Consider the following 20,857-nt stretch of genomic DNA (forward strand, 5'->3'; position numbering starts at 1 on the left):
ATATTAATACATTCATCCAATGCACACAGGACAAACAGACACCGGCAGCGGCGGCTACAGACAGTCCTGGTCGTTGAAGTTAGCAGTAAAATGTTGGGTACTACCTAGCAAATACCGTGAAGATTTTCTGAGTCCAGTAGCTGTTCGAAAAAATCTGGTCGTGGGCCTTCTTAGCCAGAGCCGTTTCCGTCACGCTTACTTAATCTCCCCCCCAGTTTACGGTCTGAGCCCTCTTTGCTCTGGGCTCCACAGCGACCCCTATGGCCCCCGGCCTCCAGGGCGTGTTGTGAGGGACGCCCCTTTCCTCCAATCGGCTGCGGCTCTCCCACACGGGGCGGTGCCCGCTGTGACGTATTGAAAGGCGATTGGTTCGAAGGTGGTCGAGGGCCGGAGGAGTCCGTCTACACTTCCTCATTCTCCTACCCCTCCTCCCCCCCCCCTCCCCAACCACCCACGTGTGAGGTAGAGAGGTGGACTGAACTGCGAGTCTGGACGTGCAAACACACAACTGGCTGCTCCGGTGTAACTGTGGCGACTCCATATTTTACATAGAACAAAAAAAGTGTTGGTCACGACGAATAGGAACGTTTCTGTACCATTTTAAAAAGTAGATTTTGATACATCTACGCCTTTATTGTTGCACGTTTTGTGTCTCAATGCTACTTTAGGCTTTTTAAAAAACTTTTTCATGTTTCTTGGTTATTGTATTTTCCTGTATTCATCCTCTGGAGTGGTTTCTGTTCAGCACGGAGTGTTTTACGCTGTTAATATTTTACAGTCATAGTTTTGCATTGTTTTAATAGTTTAAAAAAGCTCAACCTGATTTATTTCAGCTGTAGGGTTTACAAAAACACACCATTCACTGTGTCGGGTAACATAAAAATATATAATAGTCAGTCACAAAAACTGATGTAACTGAATAAGAAAAAAAACATTTACACAAAGAGATTCTATTGAAAATGGACTTTTCCAACTTCTGAGAAATTGATTAATTTAACATGACTATTTTTGTGCACTTTACAATTTTAATATCTGTTTTCCATTTACAATAATATATGTTTCTGTTTTTTTTTATATGTTTATGTCTGGTACTTTTTTGGTTATGTCTTAAGATGTGCGTGATACAGATATCCCTGTCCAATAAATAAACCTAAAAAAAATGCGATAGGTCCCGTTCATATATTAATAGAAAAGACCCACCGACAGGATTGCGGGACAGGTCACTGAGTCATGTGACACAGGAGCCTTTCGCCCCGCCCACCAACTTCTCTCTCCGCGAATGAGGGGCCTGTCTGCGCTGTCTCCATGGTGACTGCAATGACGTGTTCGGATTAACCGCCTATTCTTGGCCTTTGCCAACGGCCATTATACCTCAGTGTAGCATAGCGTAGCAGTAGCTAGCGGTTCGCTGTCGTGTGTTGGGAGTAAATTTTACAAATTCTTTAAAAAAAAGGTTTATTTTTTTTAGTGCGAATGCTGTAATTCCTTTGGTGAACGTAGTTTTTTGTGGTCATATCTCTTTCGAAGAAAAAAATTGCCTTTTTTTAGAGGTAGATTAAAAAAATTTAAATTTAAGACTAGTCTGTATATCTCGCTAGACCAGACGTCGTCAGAAAAAAAAACCCAGGAAGTTTACTTCCTCCTATCGTGCATTTACATTTTACATACGAGAGGTTTATATTTATATATATTTTTGTATTTGTTACGCCGCTTTATTTTTTTAAGAAACTAGTTCTTTTTTAGATGGCAAGCTTCCCAGATTTTGTAAACGAAAATGAAATAGGTAAGTTATACTTCTTCATGTTTACTGTAATGTCAGTGTATCTGTGGGGTTTGGGGTTGAAAGGGAGGGGGTACAGCTGAGAATCGTCTTGATTTCTGAACTGAGCCGCCAAAAGTTTCCAATTCAGAGGTAGCCACGGTATATACCTTTAAAACACACTAGACGTGCGACATTTCGTTTATTATTTCTGTCTTATGCTCCCCGAACAAATTAGATCTGAAAGCGAAGAGCCTTTTTTTACAGTCTTTTGTAATTACGTCCCGTTCCTGAAATATACGATCTCACTTTATGGTTTTAATTGTGCAGGGATGGGGGAGGATTATATTGTAGTAACTCGTCTTTCCCGGCCCGGTGTTTCTCAGTGTTTCTGTGTGTGAAAGCCCTGTCGACAGTCGTGTCCCTGGTGCTCTGTGGACCCCCGGTGGGGCTGGGGCTGGGGCGACCAGCCATGAGGGATGCTGGGTTTCTCATGTACACAGTCTGGAGCCCACCCGGGGCCCTGCCCAGCCCTCCCCTAGAACCCCCCTCTCGACCCCCCCCCTCAACCCCCCCCGAGGACGCTCAATCGATTATCGCTTTGCGCCAGCGTGACTCATGGGGCTAAACACGGAGGCTCCGCTACACCTCCTCGCCTTTCGTTATAAGTCCGCAGCAAATATTAATACCCTACCCCCCCCTTTGCTGTACCCCGAGGGCCTACGCCATCGTGAATGAAATGGACCGACGAGAGGCCGTCGTCTGGTGGCTGCAGTGTTCCGAAATCCTTCTGGTTTTCGCCCCTGGTTAAAAATAAAACGACACCGGGTTCTTTATGATCTATGTCTAGTTATTTGTCAAACGATTATTTCGCCAGTTTGGAGCTGGAGGCGACATGAAAGCGGTTTTTCCGTGTGCAGTTCAGCTTGGTTAAGGGCGTAACATTGAGGATCATTACGTGTAAGCACGCGAAAGACTAAGCAGTACAAATAACCAAGGGAAATAAGTCTATTTCTTCTATTTTCTTACCATTTATTAAAATGATAGAACAAAAACATACTTTGTATTGATGTCCTTTGGGTTTTGGATTAAGTTTGCGGTAGAAAATATCAACTATTTTAAAACGGGGTTCAGCAGTGCTGTAATTGTGAAAGAAATGGCCTGACAACTGCAGGAATTAGAACTGATGTCCTGCTCCTGTTCTGTTCATACTTTATTAAATGGCCAAAAAGTTTAAAGCTCATTAATTTGTTTAGACGTAAGTTAATGTAAAAAAAATAATTCACGTGAAATACTGCAGTTCTATTTCTAGAGTTATCATTTATTTAAGAAAATACCTTTTTTTCCCAACCCAAGTCAGAAAACAGATCTGGCGAAACCAATGGGTTAGACAATAAGGAGCCCTGAAAACCCACCTTAACACGTGACTAAAGTACCTAGCGTGTACTTCTGCTTCAGTGCTGAAATTCCTGGAAAAGTCACTTGTTAATCTCCTTCCCCTGCTATGAAACCTGTAAACCTGCAGGGCTGTGCAAGGTCCGGCTATGCTTTGTGGACACGTTAACAGATTTCACTAGTTAATAGGTTTAGCCATAAGGCTGCTGTTGCAATTCTCCAGCCTGTGAATGTTCTTGCTCTCCCTCTTGCATTGGCAGAGCCACAGCAGCTCTCCAAAGCTAAGCGCAGGTCCTGGTTCATTAAGCTGGGTGACAAGTCTTACTTACCTGTGTGTGGGGGGGGGGGGGGTTGGGGTCCTTAAATGCTCACCTGTTTGCATTTAATGTTTTAGCCTCCGAATGGTTTGTTCACTCTTCACTTGTTGAAGCTGGACGTGCCCTTTGCGTCTGACCTCGCCCGTGGCCAGCGCCTCTCGTGATCGTGCACGGTGTTCTCGTGGCATCGATCCCACAGCTCTGATCTCTCCGTCTTTGCCCGCAGCCAAGGCTCAGTTCATTGGGGAACTTCTAGTGCCGGTTGCTCCTTTCGATCAGAAGTCCGGGCGGGAGACCTGGACTGTGGCTTTTGCTCCAGATGGTTCCTACTTCGCTTGGTCTCAAGGGCATCGCGTCGTGAGGCTTGTACCGTGGACATCATGCCTGAGCAACTTGTAAGTGTGATGCTACGCATGCCAGCAATCCACACAGACCAAACCACGACTAGGAGTCTCCGGCTTCTGACTAGGGTCACAAACCCTTTGTTGTACACTTGACTGAAGTGTGAACGTACTACTTAAGAATGCTGAAGGATAAACTTCTTATTGTGGTAACATCAGAAGGCCAAGCCGCTAGTAGGACTGCATCGCCGGCCATCTGCACTGTAAACTGGCTGAACCAGGGAATGTTGCAGTTCAGTGAAATAATAAAGGCGCGTGCAGTTGTCTGCTGTCGAGCCAAGTGGGCATTCATTTGGCAGCTGGCAGTGTATTTGTCCAGTGTTCAGCTCTTTTATGTACTGTCCCAGTTGCCTGGAGTTGGCTTGTTCTGTTGGGTCTGGCCTTACTGTGCTGTTACAAAAGGCTGAACAGATCAAGTTGCCTAGTGCCCCTAGTTCAGCTGTGAATGCAGCTTTTCATTAGGCACCAAAGTCACTTTATCGAGCAAGTTTGGGAGATTCTAACCTTCCAACCAAAGACGTAGTCTTTTGAATACAGCATGCATTATTTTCCTTTTTATGTCAGCAATGTCGTTCTGAAGCAATTTCATTCGTTCCGAGATGAGAAATAGCCTTATTTTTTAAATAAAGATTCTGAAGACACAGGTTGAAGTAGGTAGAATTCCAAAGTTAAGTTGAATGATACATATATTTTATTTGGAAAATAAATGGTGTTAGGATATGCAGCAAATTCCAAAATGACAATTTTTAAGTTTGAAAATGTAATTGTTTTGCAAGGGAAAAATGTACTATTTTGAATGCACTCCCATGTAGTTTTTACTTAACCTCTGGTTCATGTTTCAAAGTTTGTGAAAAAGTGCACTGCGTCAACTTTGTCGATGCCTTTGAGGCTTTGGAGTGCTTGATCAGCCTTTTCTGCTGCCGGCTAAAAGGTTTCAGTTCCTTTTGCCTGTCAGTGTAGGACGTTCCTTAAATGCCCAGAATGCACTTGGTTGTTTTTCTCCGGACAGGTTTCAGCAGATCAATATGTTTTCTAGCGAGTAAGAGTAGATGTTCTACCTACAACTCATGTTGAGTAGCTTCATTCGCTTGGAGACTTTTAAACTGCAGTGTTAGCTTCCACCCATGAGTTTGTTTGATGTGGGCTTTTCACTAGTCCTCTCATTTATTTGTCCAATAACTGACTTGTTTTATTGCCGGTCGTGGTGATTTATTTTTTAAAATTCAGATAGAAGCAGTTGTAAAACAATGATCCTTCTCCAGTCTAGATTGGTTGTGCTATCACCTTGCAACATTTTGTGAATGTTTAACAAAGGGCTGTGGCTCTGCAGTTTTGTTTGGCAACAAAGAAACTTGTCTGGTTTCTAAATGAAAGTAGGAGAGCTGTCTTATTTAGTTTTAAAATGATCCTTGAACTTCTTAGCAGCACTAATGGTCGTTTTGTGTAAGCTAAAATCCGTAGGCTGATTAAAATAGTTCCTTGTGTATCTCTATAGGGTTAGCTAGTTTGGTGTTTAGAGTTTGTGTAACAATCTTGATCTGTATCCTTTGGTAAAATATTTATTCAGAAGCTTATCACATGAGTAAGTTGTAAGTACATTTTCGTCTGCAGTACTGTTATCTGTTATGCTCTTTATTTGGTTAACTCAGCTGCTGAAGCAACTGTGCCACAGATTATCCTTTTGTTTCTTGTACAGAAAGCAGTTTCTTCAAATCCCAGAACAAAGGTATGAACCTACGTTCAAAAAGAAAAACTTCTCAACTGGGTGCTACTTGTTGGAATTGATTCCAGATGTTTACATTTTTGTAAAGAGTCACAAGTTCATTGTTTTTTTTGGCTCTCATCAAATAAAGGAACCAGTGTGAAAGTGAAAACAGTGCTGAGGGTCTTGTGCCTTTTCTGTGTCCTTATGTAGAGCCTGCTCTTCTTGCACAATTGGCTTATGTGAAACTTCTAGAACTTGATTTGTTTGGTGGCTCAGATTGCATTTGAACAAATTGAGGACGGAACGCCCCCTTTCCAGCGATTTTAAGCATTTTAGTTTGTGGCTTCTGCGTTTGCCAAACGGAGTGAGTCACAGTGTATGGTCAAACATTCCAGTCGGCTGTTTTTTGAGCAATCACTGGGGCCAGTCCTACAGCAGAATATTAATATTTCACCATGTAATCTGCCTTCGGACACGGCAAAGAAGGTTTGGATTTAAACTGGGTTATTGATTCAAATGCCTCAGGTTCCGCAGAGCTGTGTTTTGAACAAGACTTGGATCTCAAATGGCATGCATCTTTGTACTGAATGGAGAAGCTAACCGCAACAACAAATTTGTTTTAGTGCAAGGGCACAGGAAAGATTTCTGACATTCTAAAGTTTCAGGGCACTTAGCAGAGCTATAAACTATACAGTTTTATTTGCTTTAATAATCATATGATTTGGGGAGGAAGATCGTCTACGGTCTTAATCAAATAATGAAAATTAGTTTTTGTGGGAGGTGGGGGTGCAAAGCTGAGCTGCTGTGGAGTAGGACGTTTATAACCTTGCTTTCTTTTCCGTCCGCAGCTCCGTGGGCAGCACTGATCTCTCCAGCGCGGCAGGGTCCCGGCGGCTGTCGAGGCAGAACAGCGATGGGCAGCTGCAGAAGAACGTGCCGCGGGAGCACACCATCGACTGCGGCGACATCGTGTGGGGGCTGGCGTTCGGCTCCTCCGTTCCCGAGAAGCAGAGCCGCTGCGTCAACATCGAGTGGCACCGCTTCAGATTCGGCCAGGACCAGCTCCTGCTGGCCACCGGCCTCAACAACGGGCGCATCAAGATCTGGGACGTGTACACTGGTAAGAAAAGCGCACAGGTTGGCTGTAATTGTTTAGTAGGAACTGCCCTGTCCAAGATCTGCGTTTAAAGGCTGTTCACAAAATTTAATTCAATGAAGGTAAAACATTTAAGCCAATTTGTATACTCGGACAAAAGATTACATCTTCCCAATGATAAATAATGGCGTTTTATCCTGTACTGAGAAAAGACGTGGCAAATCATTCTAAATTGGTCAGTCATCAAAAGATTTTTTTTGAGCTGCTGGAGATGCTAATTTGGCAGACACTTTTTTCCAAAGCAATGTGTGTTACGTCTTGTAAAATACTCTCTACATCCATTTGTGTAGATGAGTACTTCACTGGAATAATTTGAGTGAAGTATTTTGCTCGAACCTCCCAGTTATGAGTTCAGAACCCTGACCACTGCTCCTTACTGCTGCCCAGTCTTCTCCGTCAATTAAACATTTTAAAGCTCCTGTTGTAAGTGACTGCAGGGAGCAGATTGCTTTCATTTAGGAGATCCTGAGGAGGAAGAAAATTGATTACTTAAATCTGCTTTTTCTTTTAAAAAAACATCTAAATACATAAGCAAAAACTCATACATTTTTTCCAAAACCATAAATAAACACATTCTTTATCTTAAGCTAGTATCTTTAAAAATGCATTCACCAAATAATATGGCTCTTGTTTTCTGCCATTGAGCGTATTTAAAAGCATAATTGAGCATATTTTTTATGAAACACTGATTAGAGTAGGATCTTCTGATCTGTTTAGGAAATCCTTACCATCTGTTATTATGGTTTTGAATGTGTTATTTCTAGAATAATATTATGAGCTTTTTTTTAGTCATCCTTCTGGAATAAAAAGCAGTTCACCGACAGTATGATATACAAAGACTGAGTTATTATGCAGGTAGGGAAACTGGCCCCTTTAAGCGTTCCTTTCGTTCCTGTGGCTGCCTTCCTGTTTTTCTGCAGTAGCACTGATGATGTAAGGAGCTGACGTGCGGGACAGTGCGTTTACCAGACACACCTGAATGTGTATTTGTGCAGGGATCTGTACTGTCCTGTCAGCACTGTTAATGCTTACCCAGATCTCCCACTGCGTACGTGAGGCCGCACTGAGCTGTGAAATACTGCACCAGTTTCCCAACCCTTCCTGACAACAGGCACGCGTACAGAAAGATTTCCAGGGTCTTTTTGGAGGAAATGCTTTCGACTGTGAAATTACATTTAAATTAGATAAACCTGTGTCACCTCCCAGCCTTTTAATTTGGGAAGTTGGAAGATGAGACGTGTTTGCGATGGTGTGTTGAAATGCACCTCTGATATTAAAATACCTTACTGAGCTTCGGAGGTTTTGTTTAAATACACTTGTCACAACCTACCTCTTTGCCATTTACCGTAGTGTGCGGCAACAGTAGAGATCAAAGGATTTTCTTTTTCCTCATTTGGGGTTATGGGGAGTTAACAAACACATGACCCGTTTTTTAAGCTGCAGAAATCCCGGTTTGCACATCTGGCTGTGGCGGAGGTGAATGCTGGCTAGATTGCCACGCTGGCAGGGTTCTGTCCCTGTGATTACTCGCCAGCTGTGGAGTACAGTAATTGTGCTTACAGGGGCGGGTCCCATATCACAGCTGTGATTGGCTGATAATGTAGTTCATTACATTACATTCGCTAATGCAATCCAGTTCGAAGCAGAAACTGACAATTTTATTTAATGTTTTTTGAATTGGTGTTTTGTGAAATACTTAACATGCTTTTTTTAGTATTCACATTAATCAGGTAATTAACGTGGATGTGTAGTATTGGATGTTTTGTGGGTGCTGAGGGTAACAGGGGTGATGGTGTAGAAAGACCTTGTAGGTATTTTATCTTAATTGCACTCTATGTAATAAATTGAGCATAGCTCCTTGTACTGTACTGCCTAGATCTGCGGTATTAAAGCAGTGTAATTGCTGACATTTTCTGCAGGAGGTGTTTTTCTTTGATTTGTGGACTTCTCAGGGCAAGACAAATGAGTTTATTTTTAGAAAATTAGTAAGGTTAGATCCTCATTTCATTTAAAAGACGTGTACATTTTCATAACTGCTAGGCAAGTGTTTGTAATGCTTTAAAAAGCATTTTGGTAATCTGATCCCAAAGTAGGTCTTTAAATGCTATTATAGTGAGGTGCAGCTACAAATCTTTTGCTGAGAAGGATTAATGTGTCAACTCGGATCACTCTGCCTCGACGTCGAGACAAACCACCTTTTGTGTTTCCTGATGGTTTGTTTTGACTTGCATGTTGGCAAGCTCACTTTTTGTCTTAATTTAAAAATTGCAAGTAGGTTTATTTAGATTCTGTTTCACGGATACAGAAATGTAAGTTTGTAGTAATGAATTTGGACCTAGTGATTTTACGGAAGTATAACTTATGCGATTTTGAAACTAGCAAGAAAACCTTTGAAGTAATGCAATATGTAAGCTTGCTTTTATTTATGCTTCCCCCCCCCTCTTTTCATTTAATAAAAATGGAGCAATCAAAAGCATAAAGTGAATTAACTTGAAAGACAAAAGTGCATTGGATATTCAAGCAGTGATTTTGTTTTTTTTTGTGTGCAGGTAAGCTGTTGCTAAACTTGATGGACCACACAGAACTTGTGCGCGACCTGACCTTTGCTCCGGATGGAAGCCTTATGTTAGTGTCTGCCTCCAAAGACAAAACTCTGCGAGTCTGGGACCTGAAGGACGATGGTGAGTGCCAGAGTCTTGTCTTACAAGGCGTTAAAAATGTTTTTACATTCTGGAAAAGGAATTTTTTTACTTGTCCTTTTTTTTTTAAAGTGCTTTTATCTCCGTGTCTTTCTGTACTGCTTTGTTTCTGCACAAGTTAAAATGTAGTGTGAACGATCAGAGCTTTCCTTGTTGCTGAGATCTAGAATTGTTTAAAGATGCCTTGTGCTCTGTATGTTTGCACAGTAGACTCCTGTGGTGTCAGGATCCTCTCTGCCAACTCCTGTTTGGAAGATGCTTGCCAAATGTTGTTACACTGTCTCCCCATATGTGTTATTTTGCCTTCACTGTTAGGTGCATCCCCTCTGGGTGATAACATTGTTTTTGGCTGTGAGCTCTGTTCCCTCCTCCTGCCCCCCACCAGTAACCTTTCGAATATTTTCTCTCTTGTGGCTGCAGAGAAGTGCCATTTAAATGCATGAACTCGTACAGGGTTTCGTATACAGCTCCTTTTCAAAGTTTGTGATCCAGGTTTAAACTGAAACGCCTGCCAAGTCAAACCATTTCCAGCAATGTAAATTTCCTGTGGCTTTAATAAGGAGCTCTGTTTGCCAAGGGCAGGGTGATAACCTATTTCTATTTTTTCTTAATAGTTGTTTGCCAATAGCAGTTCTGAGCAAAACTAGACCTGCCCTCCCCATAAGGATCCATTTCAAGGACAAGTCTGTTAATCAGTTGCATACTCGTATATCAGTTTGCCCTGCTGAAAAGTCAGTGTGTTGCCAGACTGCAGGCTGTGCTGACTCCCCATCGAAAGTAGTGGGGCTCCAAGAAGTATAACTACCACATAAGGCAAAATGAGTCTGACGTCTCTAGAAGGGATTATCCACTTCTTAAAATAAGCAATTCTTTTTGCTCTTCATTTGAGTTTGGATCCTTGCCGTTTTTCCCCAGTTTTGAAAATGAAATAACTGCTTCAAAGTAGAGGTGGAAGGAAAGAAAAGATGGGTGAGATCGCAGTTACGAGCTGGCCGTCATGAGGCTGTGCCTTGTCTTGCAGGAAACATGGTGAAAGTCCTGAGGGGCCATCAGAACTGGGTGTACTGCTGCGCGTTCTCCCCCGACTCCTCGGTTCTGTGCTCGGTGGGGGCAGGTAAAGCGGTACGTCCTGAAGTTCCCTCTCCTCTCCCCTCCTGACTGAGCTGTGATGGTCTGGAATGGGCTGCTTGTGCTTAATTCTGCAGAATAATTTACCAATGAAAACTGAAATATACACAACTTTGCTCGGTGTCATGATGTGTGTTCTCTATTCTGCTTGATGTATTTTTTTATTTGAAATGGCTTTGTAAATAGAATGTGCATGCCAACAGTAGTAATGATATTGTATCACAGCTGTGCAATGACTCCAGTACCCCTTGTATTTAGTGAATTATAAGGCTATTTATTTAATATGCATCCTCGAAACTTACGTTTGTGAGGGTGAGCTGGATCATAATCTGCTTTTCAGAATGGCAGTTTTAAAGCTTTTATTTGCAGGCCTTGATAAGATGCGCACAGTCTTTTATTTTTGATAAACTGAGAAAATTAGAAACACTGCGATGCCAAGCCTTTTTTTTTTTGCAGCCAGTTGAATGCACCAGTATACGTTAGACCATGCGGGACGGCCCGTAGGCTTTCCTGTATAAGACCAGTCTTTCGCATGTGTGAAACAATGGCTGCAAGGAAGGGAGACAGTGTAACCGACCAGCCTCTCAACCAGAAATTGTCATGCATATTTACTTTAAACAGAAGGCAATGAACTTGATTTTTTTTTTTTAGCCCGAGGTTTTTTTTTTTAGGTTGTTTCTCCATAAGTGTCTTGCTTTCCCTGTCCCAGGTGGTGGCAGCACAGTGTGGTGTGATTGAGGTTTTGAAAGGAGCGCCGCGCTCACATTGAGTAGCCGGTGCTGAGGGAGTGGCATGGCTGCCATCGCGCGTGGGACGCTCTGTGCCCGTGCCGGGAGGTAGCCTTGCTCCTGACAGCAAGGTTTACTGTACGTAGGTGCCGATACATGTCCACCTCCTCTGCTGTTTTATAATTGTTTATTAAACCCCCCATCCCCCAACACCCACCCCCCCACCACGGCAACGTCTTTAACCGTTCGCTTCAATTTCGCACCGTTTTCTGAGACCTGAAATAGCAGGCGCAGGAGGAGAACAGGGCAGTGTATAATCTGAGCCATCGTTGTATCTGGGTAGACGCTTATTTGTAGTTCTATAGGGAAATTCGAAGTGCCATCTGGGTGGTACACCTGGAATCTTGATTCCTTTGAAATGCATAGAAATGTACTCCTTTTTGACAGTAACTGTAGAAACAAACCTACTCTTCATATCCTGTCCATTAGCGCTGATGCTTAGTGAGGCACCCAAGTCTGAGCCAGTGCGTTAAGTGTTGTTCAGCAGTCAGTTGTCTCACAGTCTTCTCAGTGGCAGTTTTGGAATTGAGGTATTTACTCAAGGAATAGGCAGTTCTCGGTATAATTCAGGAGTGAAAGGGTTCTTTGTGCACTGGCAGACTGCTTGCATTTCTGTCTGCCTTTGTCCCAGTTATCTGGCAGAACCTAATAAGGACACTGTTTGGGCTGCAAACATGATGCAAAGGCAGATGATTCCCAATTGTTATAATTGACCTCTTTCAAGGCCTGTGACTTGTGTAATGTCAGGTTTTATGTTTTGTTTTAACTTAATATTTGGTTACTGTTGTGCTGTATGTATAAAAAGGCACTACAAGAGTAGTGCCATATTGGTCCTCCATTGTAAAAGCTTTTAGTGCTTTTTTCAAAAATGGCCACAGCCCATCTTTAATGTTATAAAGTAATGTTTTATTTCTCATTACTAGATTTACTAAAGAAAAGGAGATCAACATTTAATGCTACTTAAGCATTTCCTGGCTTCAGATCTCTGTTTTGTTGGCATTTTTAAAATGATTTATGTTTCATCGGTGCTCAGTTTGGGTTACAGTTCAGGTTTTAGAGAGGGTGTCTGAAACAGTGATTCCTTCTGCTGGGGAAGAGTGGGCTGAAATGCTGACAGTCCTCCAAGTGTTTTGAGCCCTTTTGTTTCATTGCTTTATTAGTATGATTTAATGCCAAGTTCAAAGAATGAAAAGTCAGACTTATGTTTTAAGTTATTGTGCTGCGGCAGACGCAGTAGTATAATGTATAGTATTAAGTAAATGTCAATTTAGACATTCAAAGCTTTTGCTCAAGTGCAATGTAGTGGTATTTACTATGAACGTCTAGTATTGAAGAATTTTTGTCATGATACATGTGACTTTATATCTTGATTGGATACCAGATTAGTCAGTATTGGGTAGACATTAATTGATAAAAAATCTTGGAACACCGCTGAATCTAAAAAAAATCCCCAAACTATTCATTTCTACAATTTTTCTTTCTTTGCCTGAAATACATCCAGTACTGCAGGGTCACTTTCAAAAGAATATTCCTGAAGTGGGCATCCTGACTATTCATAATATATTGTAAACTAAATTTACAAATCAGAAGCAATATTTTTCAGTTTAAAAATGAAGAGGCAATTTAAATGTGGCCGGTCTGAGCTGTTATTCTCATGTTTTCACTAAAGCATTGCACCTGAGCCAACAAGCATCAGAAACCAGTGTTTCTGAATGGTGAAACTGTGCAGTTTGTTGCATGTTGCAATTGTTTGCCAAGGGCGTCTACCTTTTGGCCATCAAATCTTCTTTTCTCTTGCAGTATGTTTCTCTTCGTAGGCTTCCACTGGCGGTGCGAGCCTATTGTAATCACAAGTGAACTAAAACACTGAAAGGGGAAACCAGTGGAGTAACAATATGTTACCTTAAGTTACTACTTGTTTGTATATTTTTTTTTCTCAACTTTCTGTAGTTAATCTTGGAAGGATTGTAGTTCTTTTTGTGATCCTTCACTTGTTGTATCTATCATAGCATTAATTATTTTGACAAAATGCAATTATAAAAGACAGAAATGCCAATGGAAAAGCCACCTTTTGTGGGTGTTAAGTTTGACCAAACCTGTTAAGAGAAAGCCCTATGCATTTGTTTAAATATAGCTCTGCTGCTTATTTAGCATGTACTGTACATATTTCTTTAAATATATAAAAATGACACTGAGCATATTTTTAATTCAGAATGCCTGATTTGTAATTTGAGATTTGAATTTGTAATCTTAATGATTATTTTAAAAGAATTATATTTAAAACGTTACATTCTCTGCTGTGCGGTGGACAGTGTGCTATAACACAGCTGTTCTTCCTTCCAGGTGTTCCTGTGGAACATGGATAAGTACACGCTGATCCGGAAGCTGGAGGGCCATCATAATGATGTGGTGTCCTGCGAGTTCTCACCTGATGGAGCCTTACTGGCAACTGCCTCGTACGATACTCGTGTCATTGTCTGGGACCCGCACACTGGGAGTGTGCTCCGGGAGTTCGGGTCAGTGCTGTCATGCTTCTGTTCTGCACTGTAGAAGCTCAGTGCCATCATATATTCCCTGCTACATTCCCATTTTCACAGGGAATAACACACAGTCAGGCAAGCTTCTGAATGTTTATAGACGTTAAGCAAAAAACTCTTTGTCTAAAACCTACGTGGCAGTGGCAAACTCATCCCAGCCATAGGCTGTCCTCAAGTCCTCCTGACCCCTGTGCGGAATAAGGAGCTGATCAAGGGGTAGCTGGGAAGGGAGGGATGCGAATGAAAAATGTGAGGCAAGGAGGGGCTTAATGTTTCTTTTTAGCATTTCTGGAAGGTGAAGGAGAACTGTCATTTCTCCAGTACATAAAACACTGCGTTTGTGGCTTGCCTAAAACATATGATGATGATTTACACAAGTGATTGATTACTTATTCATCCATCTCGGGCAGAAGGGAGTTGTCTGGGAGTAACACTGGCTTACAGGAACAGTATATCACCTTTTTACCTCTGCTGTGTTTATGCTCAACTCTGATGGGGTTCTATGTGGACCTAACCTGTTGGTTTCTCTCCCCACAGACACTTGTTTCCTCCTCCCTCACCAATATTCGCAGGAGGGGCAAATGACCGGTGGGTGAGATCAGTGGCCTTCTGTCATGACGGGCTTCACATTGCCAGCGTCACTGATGACAAGTAAGGATTGTTGGAGTCTCCTGATCATTTTTCAAATGGGACTGTACATTTCACTTTTTCATTGTATTACAGGCCAGCGTTTCAAGTTAGGATGGATTGATCCGAAACGTTTGTTTTTTTGAATTCTTAGAAACATTCAGAGATCTTTACTATTCTGTATCTGTACACAATTCCAGTTGTATGAAATCAGACTATAGGATCTGGCTTTATTTAAAATTATTTAATCCTAGCTATACAATATGCTCTCTATTTTGAGTGCTTTAATTTGGCAAAATCTTTTGGAACTTCTTTAATAGTAAACTGCCAACTAATAAGCATTAAACTTTGCTTCATTGCTAATCACATCCTAATAAGTCATGTGCCAAATCTTAAAAATTGCAGTATTTTGTAATAGACTCTTGAAATCCCAAGAGAAAGGAAGGTTTAAGCCAGACGTTTTTTCATTAAATGTCCAAGTAAAAGGCATGTGGCAGGATTAGCTAAGGAGAGCTGGTTTAGTAACTTGCTGTTCCTCTTCTGCTGGATATGCCTCTGTGGGGAGGAGTCACATGCTATTCACATGATGGCCATAAAGAGTCAGGTTTGGCTTCACTCAGCTGAGCTCTGCTTTCATACTAGAGCAAGAATGTGTTTAGATGGAACAGTCACATACCATGCATGAAGAATCAGTTGTTCTCAGCAAAAATGGCCAAGTTACGACATTTGAGTTTACATAAAATGGATTTTGTAGCTTTAAGAGAATTTTCCATGCATTAATTTGAAAAAAAAAATTTCATACATAATAGCTAATGAAGTCAACAACAATTACAAATCTGAGTATCCATGAAGAAGATGATGTCCTAATTAACATTCAGAATTCCTTATGAGGTTTAGCACTTACATCTGAAAATGCCTCTTAAACGCCCATTACATTTCTAAAGTTCTTGTGGGCATAAAGAGCTCGTTGTAATGTTTTCCTGTGAGTTTATGTGGGGCTTAATCTTTCAAGGTTGATTCGGTTCTGGAGCATCGAAGAGAAGTCTCCTCAGGCCATTGCCCCACTGACAAATGGACTGTGCAGTGCCTTCTCCACTGGAGGGAGTATTTTAGCAGCTGGGTAAGTCTTAATTTGTTTCTCCCTGAGAAATGCTCAAAGATACTTATAGTTGAGGAAGGAATTAGACCTGAAGATGAGCTTTTGACCTTTTCTACAGATTGTAACTTCTATATCAGTATGTTATGATATCTTCCTATTCAGATCTGTATAGCAAAATGCTCCTGACAAGTTGAAATTGAGCTATAGACTAATCTTACGATACTAGATTGAGTTCTGAGTGAGCGAAGTTGCTAAATGGGATTGTGTTATTGCTGTATTGTATTATTGCCATATGCTACATGCTCCTGATGTGCAAGACACATTCCCTTAGGGGCAATAAAGGTTAATTCCTCATCTGACACTGTTTGGCCCTGTGTCCTGTCCTGCAGAACCCGTAACGGTAGCGTTCACTTCTGGGCATGTCCACAGACCATCGCCAGCCTCCAGCACCTCTGCCGCATGGCTCTGCGCAGAGTGATGCCCACCGACAAAGTGCGGATGCTGCCCATCCCACCACCAATGGTGGACTACCTGTCTTACAAAGCTAATTAAACAAGCACGATTGCACGCTATTCAACCAATGAATTTCCTTTTTTCTTTTGATAAAAGGGAAACTCCTCTCATCAGAAACACCATACTGTTTTTATGATGTTGCTACTTTTTTTTGTATTTATTTTTAAGTTTTATTTTTCGCACTTGCACGCTTCATGAAGTCAGAGGATTTCAAGCGCCTGGTGCTTGACAGCTGCAAGAGAGGGGCAATAGTGATCAGCCAGCCTTACACAGTACAGTCTTCTCTTTGAGGTTGTTCACGTTCATGCTGTCTTTCATAGTAGTCTGAAACCTTTTCGGTACTTTTTCTGCGGAAGGCAAAAAGAAATCTTCATCCAAAACACATTTCACAGTGAGGGAGAAATCTGGTTAATTGTGTGGTCTCACTATGCTTCACGTGAACGATTAAACTTGAATGCCCTTAGCTGTCTTACACTGTCCATAGAGATGCACTTTACTTGACACCATTGTTGTTAACTCAGTGGGTGAACTGTGCATGTTGATGCAAGTGTGAGAAGCTGGATCTGTGGGGAAATATATGTAAGGTGTTTGTTGTTAGAGGGAGTTCTGGGGTGAGGTCAAGATTGTGGTCAGTGAAAATGTTGACGTCTTTGACTGTATGAAGAATGCTCCCGAGAACAGTTGCAGGAGCTTAACGGTCTTTCAGGGACAGGGCTGTGCCTTTGTATTGTGCCTCTGAGATTACTCTTTACTCTTAACACTCGCTGCCCAAGCTCTTACACAAACGTGAAATCCGAACTGTGGCTTTGAAAAGGTTAGAAACATTATTTCTGTGAATTTACTATGAAACACCATCTCATGGGCTGACCTTTGTCAGATGTGTATTTGCAACTGTAGAAATGTGTAAAATAGTGTATGTATATGTGTAAATATGAAGCCAAAAGGCTTTGATTTTTTTTTTATATATAGCCTTAGGATTTTTTTTCCCTTTCCTACTGCATTTCTGATCCATGTTAGTCTGTATAAATAACTGTATTATGTATATATATAAATATCAATTTTCTTTAGTGGGACGATCAGTTTTATGATGTGTAAACATTTTACTCAACAATTTCATCAATACAGACAAGTACAGGTTTACCCCCCCTAGAAGCTAACAATGTCTTGTCTTGCAGTTAACTCTTTCCACTTTATTTCTTCAGTGTTAGTCATGAATCCTTTCGGTGCAGTAACAAATTCCACATACTAATCTTTTCTAGATACTTAGAAAAAAAATTGGTGTACTTTAACCATGCAGTGTTTCTAATCACCTTAATGCTGCAAATATGAAATGTTTTCTGAGCCAGAAGGAGGGAGAGTCTTGTTGAACTGCCAAAATCACTACCATGTCTGCAGCATTAAACCTCCAGTAGCTTGAGATGATCTGTGAGGTATTAGGTTATGCAGTTAAGAGGGTGAAGACCTCAGAACATCAATATAATGTAACTTAAACTACTTCTAGAGAAGTAAGATTTAGGTTTATAAATGACCCACGGTTACAGTATGTGCTTAGACACATGTATCCAAAATTACTTCACTCTTCATGCATGCAGTTCAGTTCTTCAAACTAGAGCACAAAGTACATCAATGTTTCTTCCTAGAACAAAAAAGTTGTACATGCCAAAAGTATTTTACTGATCAGTATTTCTGCAGATGTTTGTGTGCAGATCTTGTATTGCTTGGGATGTTGCTGTTGGTCTTTGTTTTATGATTTATGAAGGGACTATATATGATCTCAAAACAATGGAATCTTTTGTTTGTGGGGAAAGGCAAGATAATTAAAGACTTTCAGGCTGTATAGTATTAAGTTTGTTTGAAGGTCAAAGTGTAAAAGAGATGTCTGATGATCTGAAAACAGACGGGGACCCAACTGACCATCTAATTCATATGCTATATGGGGTGGCAGTTTGTCTGTGATTTGCCCATGTGAACACTAGGGAGGAAATGATAGTTTGTTTAGGAAGTTGTTCTGGTAGTTTTAGCATTCTTTTTTATTCTGAAGTAGCTGGAGTGTTAAATGCAGAACTGTAGAAAACACAGTTCAAATAGTGTTGGCAATAAATTCTCAAGGTCATTGCTGATGCCAAAGATGCTTAATATTTTAAGAAATCCTATAAGTGGCAGTCAGTCTTTTTTCTTTTTCCATTGACATTTAAGCTTGAAGTTCTTTGTATGTTCATTTACTAATTCTAAATCTGTATGTGCGAAAATGATTGATTGGGGGAAAAAAGTGCTTCATTCAATGTTTATGGGTCTTTCAGACCTTATCGGTAAAAACAATATAACTCTTGCAACATTTCAATCAAGGGATGTTGGTCTTATCATTGTAAGACATTCTTCTGGGAATAGTATAATGGTGTGGTCAACAGCCAAAGATTTAAAAGAAAGATGTTTGTCATTATATGTGCACTTACAGATGTGAAGATGAATGTACGTTTTCCTGTTTTTTTTGCTATCTACGGAAAAAAGAAAATAAAGTTTTGTTAAACCTGACATTGTATGTGTGCTTTCCATTTCTTTTTACACTAGACCTGTAATATTGGAGTGTATCATTTTTTGTAATACCACTGTAGCATGGTGTTGATCTCTGAAAAGTCTGTCAGCCTTGTGCACTAATGTGGAGGCAAGAAGGGTTCTTTTTTCTTATTTTTTTCTATTTTATGATCTACTGCACCATTGTAGGTTTATGACTTGGTTCTTGGCTGTTGGGGCTTATGTTTTGACATGAAACTGGATAAAGGTTAAAGGTTCTGGGGTTATTAATTTCTCCTGTTTTTTCCCCTGCTTGTTTTTCTCCACTATTTCCAACTACTGGGAAGCACAGCTAGCACCAGATGAACCCATCCTCTCTTGGGTTGGGCTGGCAGGGGCACGTACCTAAACAGTAACTGCTCTCTGATTTGCATTCACATTGAAGAACAAGTATATTACAGTTCTATTGCAATAATACTTGGAATAGAAGGCAAAACCCACTGTATTTCAAGCAGCCAGTCATAAAGTTGCTGGTTTTGAGGTGATAAATGAAACTGCCCAAACTCAAAATGATTCTTTCAGCTTTCTTCTTGAAATGGATTTTCCTGTAGGGTGGGAAAATCGAGCTCAACTGTAAGTTGATGTGCTTGTTATACTCTAGAAATGGGAGAACCTTTAGAACATTTTAACCTTCACTTCATTCATTCTTTTAAAAAGTAATGGAAGTAGTCCATGTGTTCACTGATGCTTTGATGCTTTTGCTGTTGCACAAGGATTCTCTGTACTGTTTATGTATATTTTTGGCAATGTTAATGCTATTTTTATAAGTAATGTAAATAAAATCAGTTTTCACCTTTTAAAAATATTCTGCAATACTTGTGACTGCTCAGTTTTTATTTTGAAAGGGTGCATTTTTGTTCCCTACTTTTGTTCCAGGCGTCAAAGTGTCAAATCCAGGTGACTGAGCGCAGGAGATCTCTGAAAGATGGTTACAATCTTTTCTGGGTATTTTCCAGCAGAGTTGTCAATTTCTTGACTGAAATGTAAAGCAGTTGTTCAATTTTGAAAAGATTTCAACCATTTTTGAGCTATCAGTTCTGAGCTAGGGTTAGGGATAAGAATCTTATTACATTGAGTAAAAGGGATTATGGTTGTTTTAAATGCATAAATTAATGGAGTATGAGGTCCAGGTTGATCTGTATTTAAAACTTTGGTAGGAGTCCAGTATGGAGATCTTATTCTTATTAATCCCAAATTCAAGCCACAAAAGATCAAGTATATTACTGCATATATGCAAAAAAAATAAATCTGCATATGTAATTCTTGCTGAAAAGGAAATCTTCCTATCATGGAACTCTTGAAAATACCCTAGAACTACCCTGCTTCCAAATATCTAAACCATTAAGTGGTTTCCAGTGTTCACTCAAATTCCTCCAGTGTTATTTATTCTTCATGAGCTCAAAAGTTAAACTATTTTGTCCAGTCTTTGTTGTAAAATATTTTCCATTTTTGATTAAAATTGTGGACTAAAAAGGGACTGCAGAGATGGTATTAAACTGCAAATTGGATCTAGGAATACCAAAATACTACTGATGAGATTAGATATTAATGTGAAATTTTTATATGACCCAAGCCCAGTTTGAGACGGTGGTTCTTGTGAGGCCTGAAACTAAATACACAAGCCCACACATCATTTGTAACTCGGAGCACAACACTTTTACTGCAACAATGTAATGCTTAAGAAAGCAAAGTCCACTTTGTTTCAAAAAATAATTTAGCCATAAAGTAAGCTTATTAGGTGTTGTTGTAGTAGTAAATATTTTCATACAGATTGCTTTGAGTATGCAAATGACATGATTGGGGCTTCAAGAAGTCACCTTAAAGAAAAAAATATTAATCCTGATGCTTTTTAGAAAAAAGTAGTTCAGCAGACACATTTTAATGGAACTATCAAGCAGCCTTTTTGCCTGCGAAAGCACACAGCCTGTGGTATGTTTTCACATACTGTACAAGCCAGGTCTTAAATTAACAAGCCCAGCCCTGCAAAGAACAATTTATATCCACGGGTAGATCTTTAAAAAAAAAAGAAGTAAAATATACGGAGAAGGAAAGCACCAGCTGGGATGCCCAGGACATCATGAACACTTACCAAAATGTGGGAAATGTAAGGCTAACTTAATCGAGCTCTCGGCTCCTCAAACAACACCATTAGGTTACAGAAG

At 40.5% G+C, this 20,857-nt stretch overlaps 1 protein-coding gene across 2 annotated transcripts; it reads left to right on the forward strand.

Annotated features, from left to right (window-relative positions):
- Positions 1–1,368: 1,368 nt before the first annotated feature.
- Positions 1,369–18,656, forward strand: wsb1 (WD repeat and SOCS box containing 1). 2 transcript variants are annotated; one of them, XM_069184123.1, is made up of 10 exons: positions 1,369–1,783; positions 3,698–3,866; positions 5,569–5,598; positions 6,426–6,697; positions 9,283–9,414; positions 10,454–10,554; positions 13,692–13,864; positions 14,423–14,536; positions 15,525–15,632; positions 16,001–18,656. In XM_069184123.1, exons 1-10 carry the CDS (start codon positions 1,744–1,746, stop codon positions 16,161–16,163), a joined length of 1,302 nt encoding a protein of 433 aa, XP_069040224.1. In that variant the 5' UTR covers positions 1,369–1,743; the 3' UTR covers positions 16,164–18,656. The 2 variants fall into 2 exon arrangements, with proteins under 2 accessions (XP_069040224.1, XP_006641108.1); XM_006641045.3 differs by lacking the exon at positions 5,569–5,598 and having other exon boundaries at positions 1,370–1,783.
- Positions 18,657–20,857: the final 2,201 nt, after the last annotated feature.

The sequence above is a fragment of the Lepisosteus oculatus genome, chromosome 26 (genome assembly GCF_040954835.1).
Source record: "Lepisosteus oculatus isolate fLepOcu1 chromosome 26, fLepOcu1.hap2, whole genome shotgun sequence".
Classification (NCBI taxonomy): Eukaryota; Metazoa; Chordata; class Actinopteri; order Semionotiformes; family Lepisosteidae; genus Lepisosteus; species Lepisosteus oculatus.

Coding starts and splice junctions, on each gene's coding strand:
- wsb1 (XM_069184123.1), top strand. CDS start 1,744: ATGGCAAGCTTCCCAGATTTTGTAAACGAAAATGAAATAG. Junction 9,415..10,453: donor CTGGGACCTGAAGGACGATG/GTGAGTGCCAGA, acceptor CTTGTCTTGCAG/GAAACATGGTGAAAGTCCTG. Junction 10,555..13,691: donor CGGTGGGGGCAGGTAAAGCG/GTACGTCCTGAA, acceptor TCTTCCTTCCAG/GTGTTCCTGTGGAACATGGA.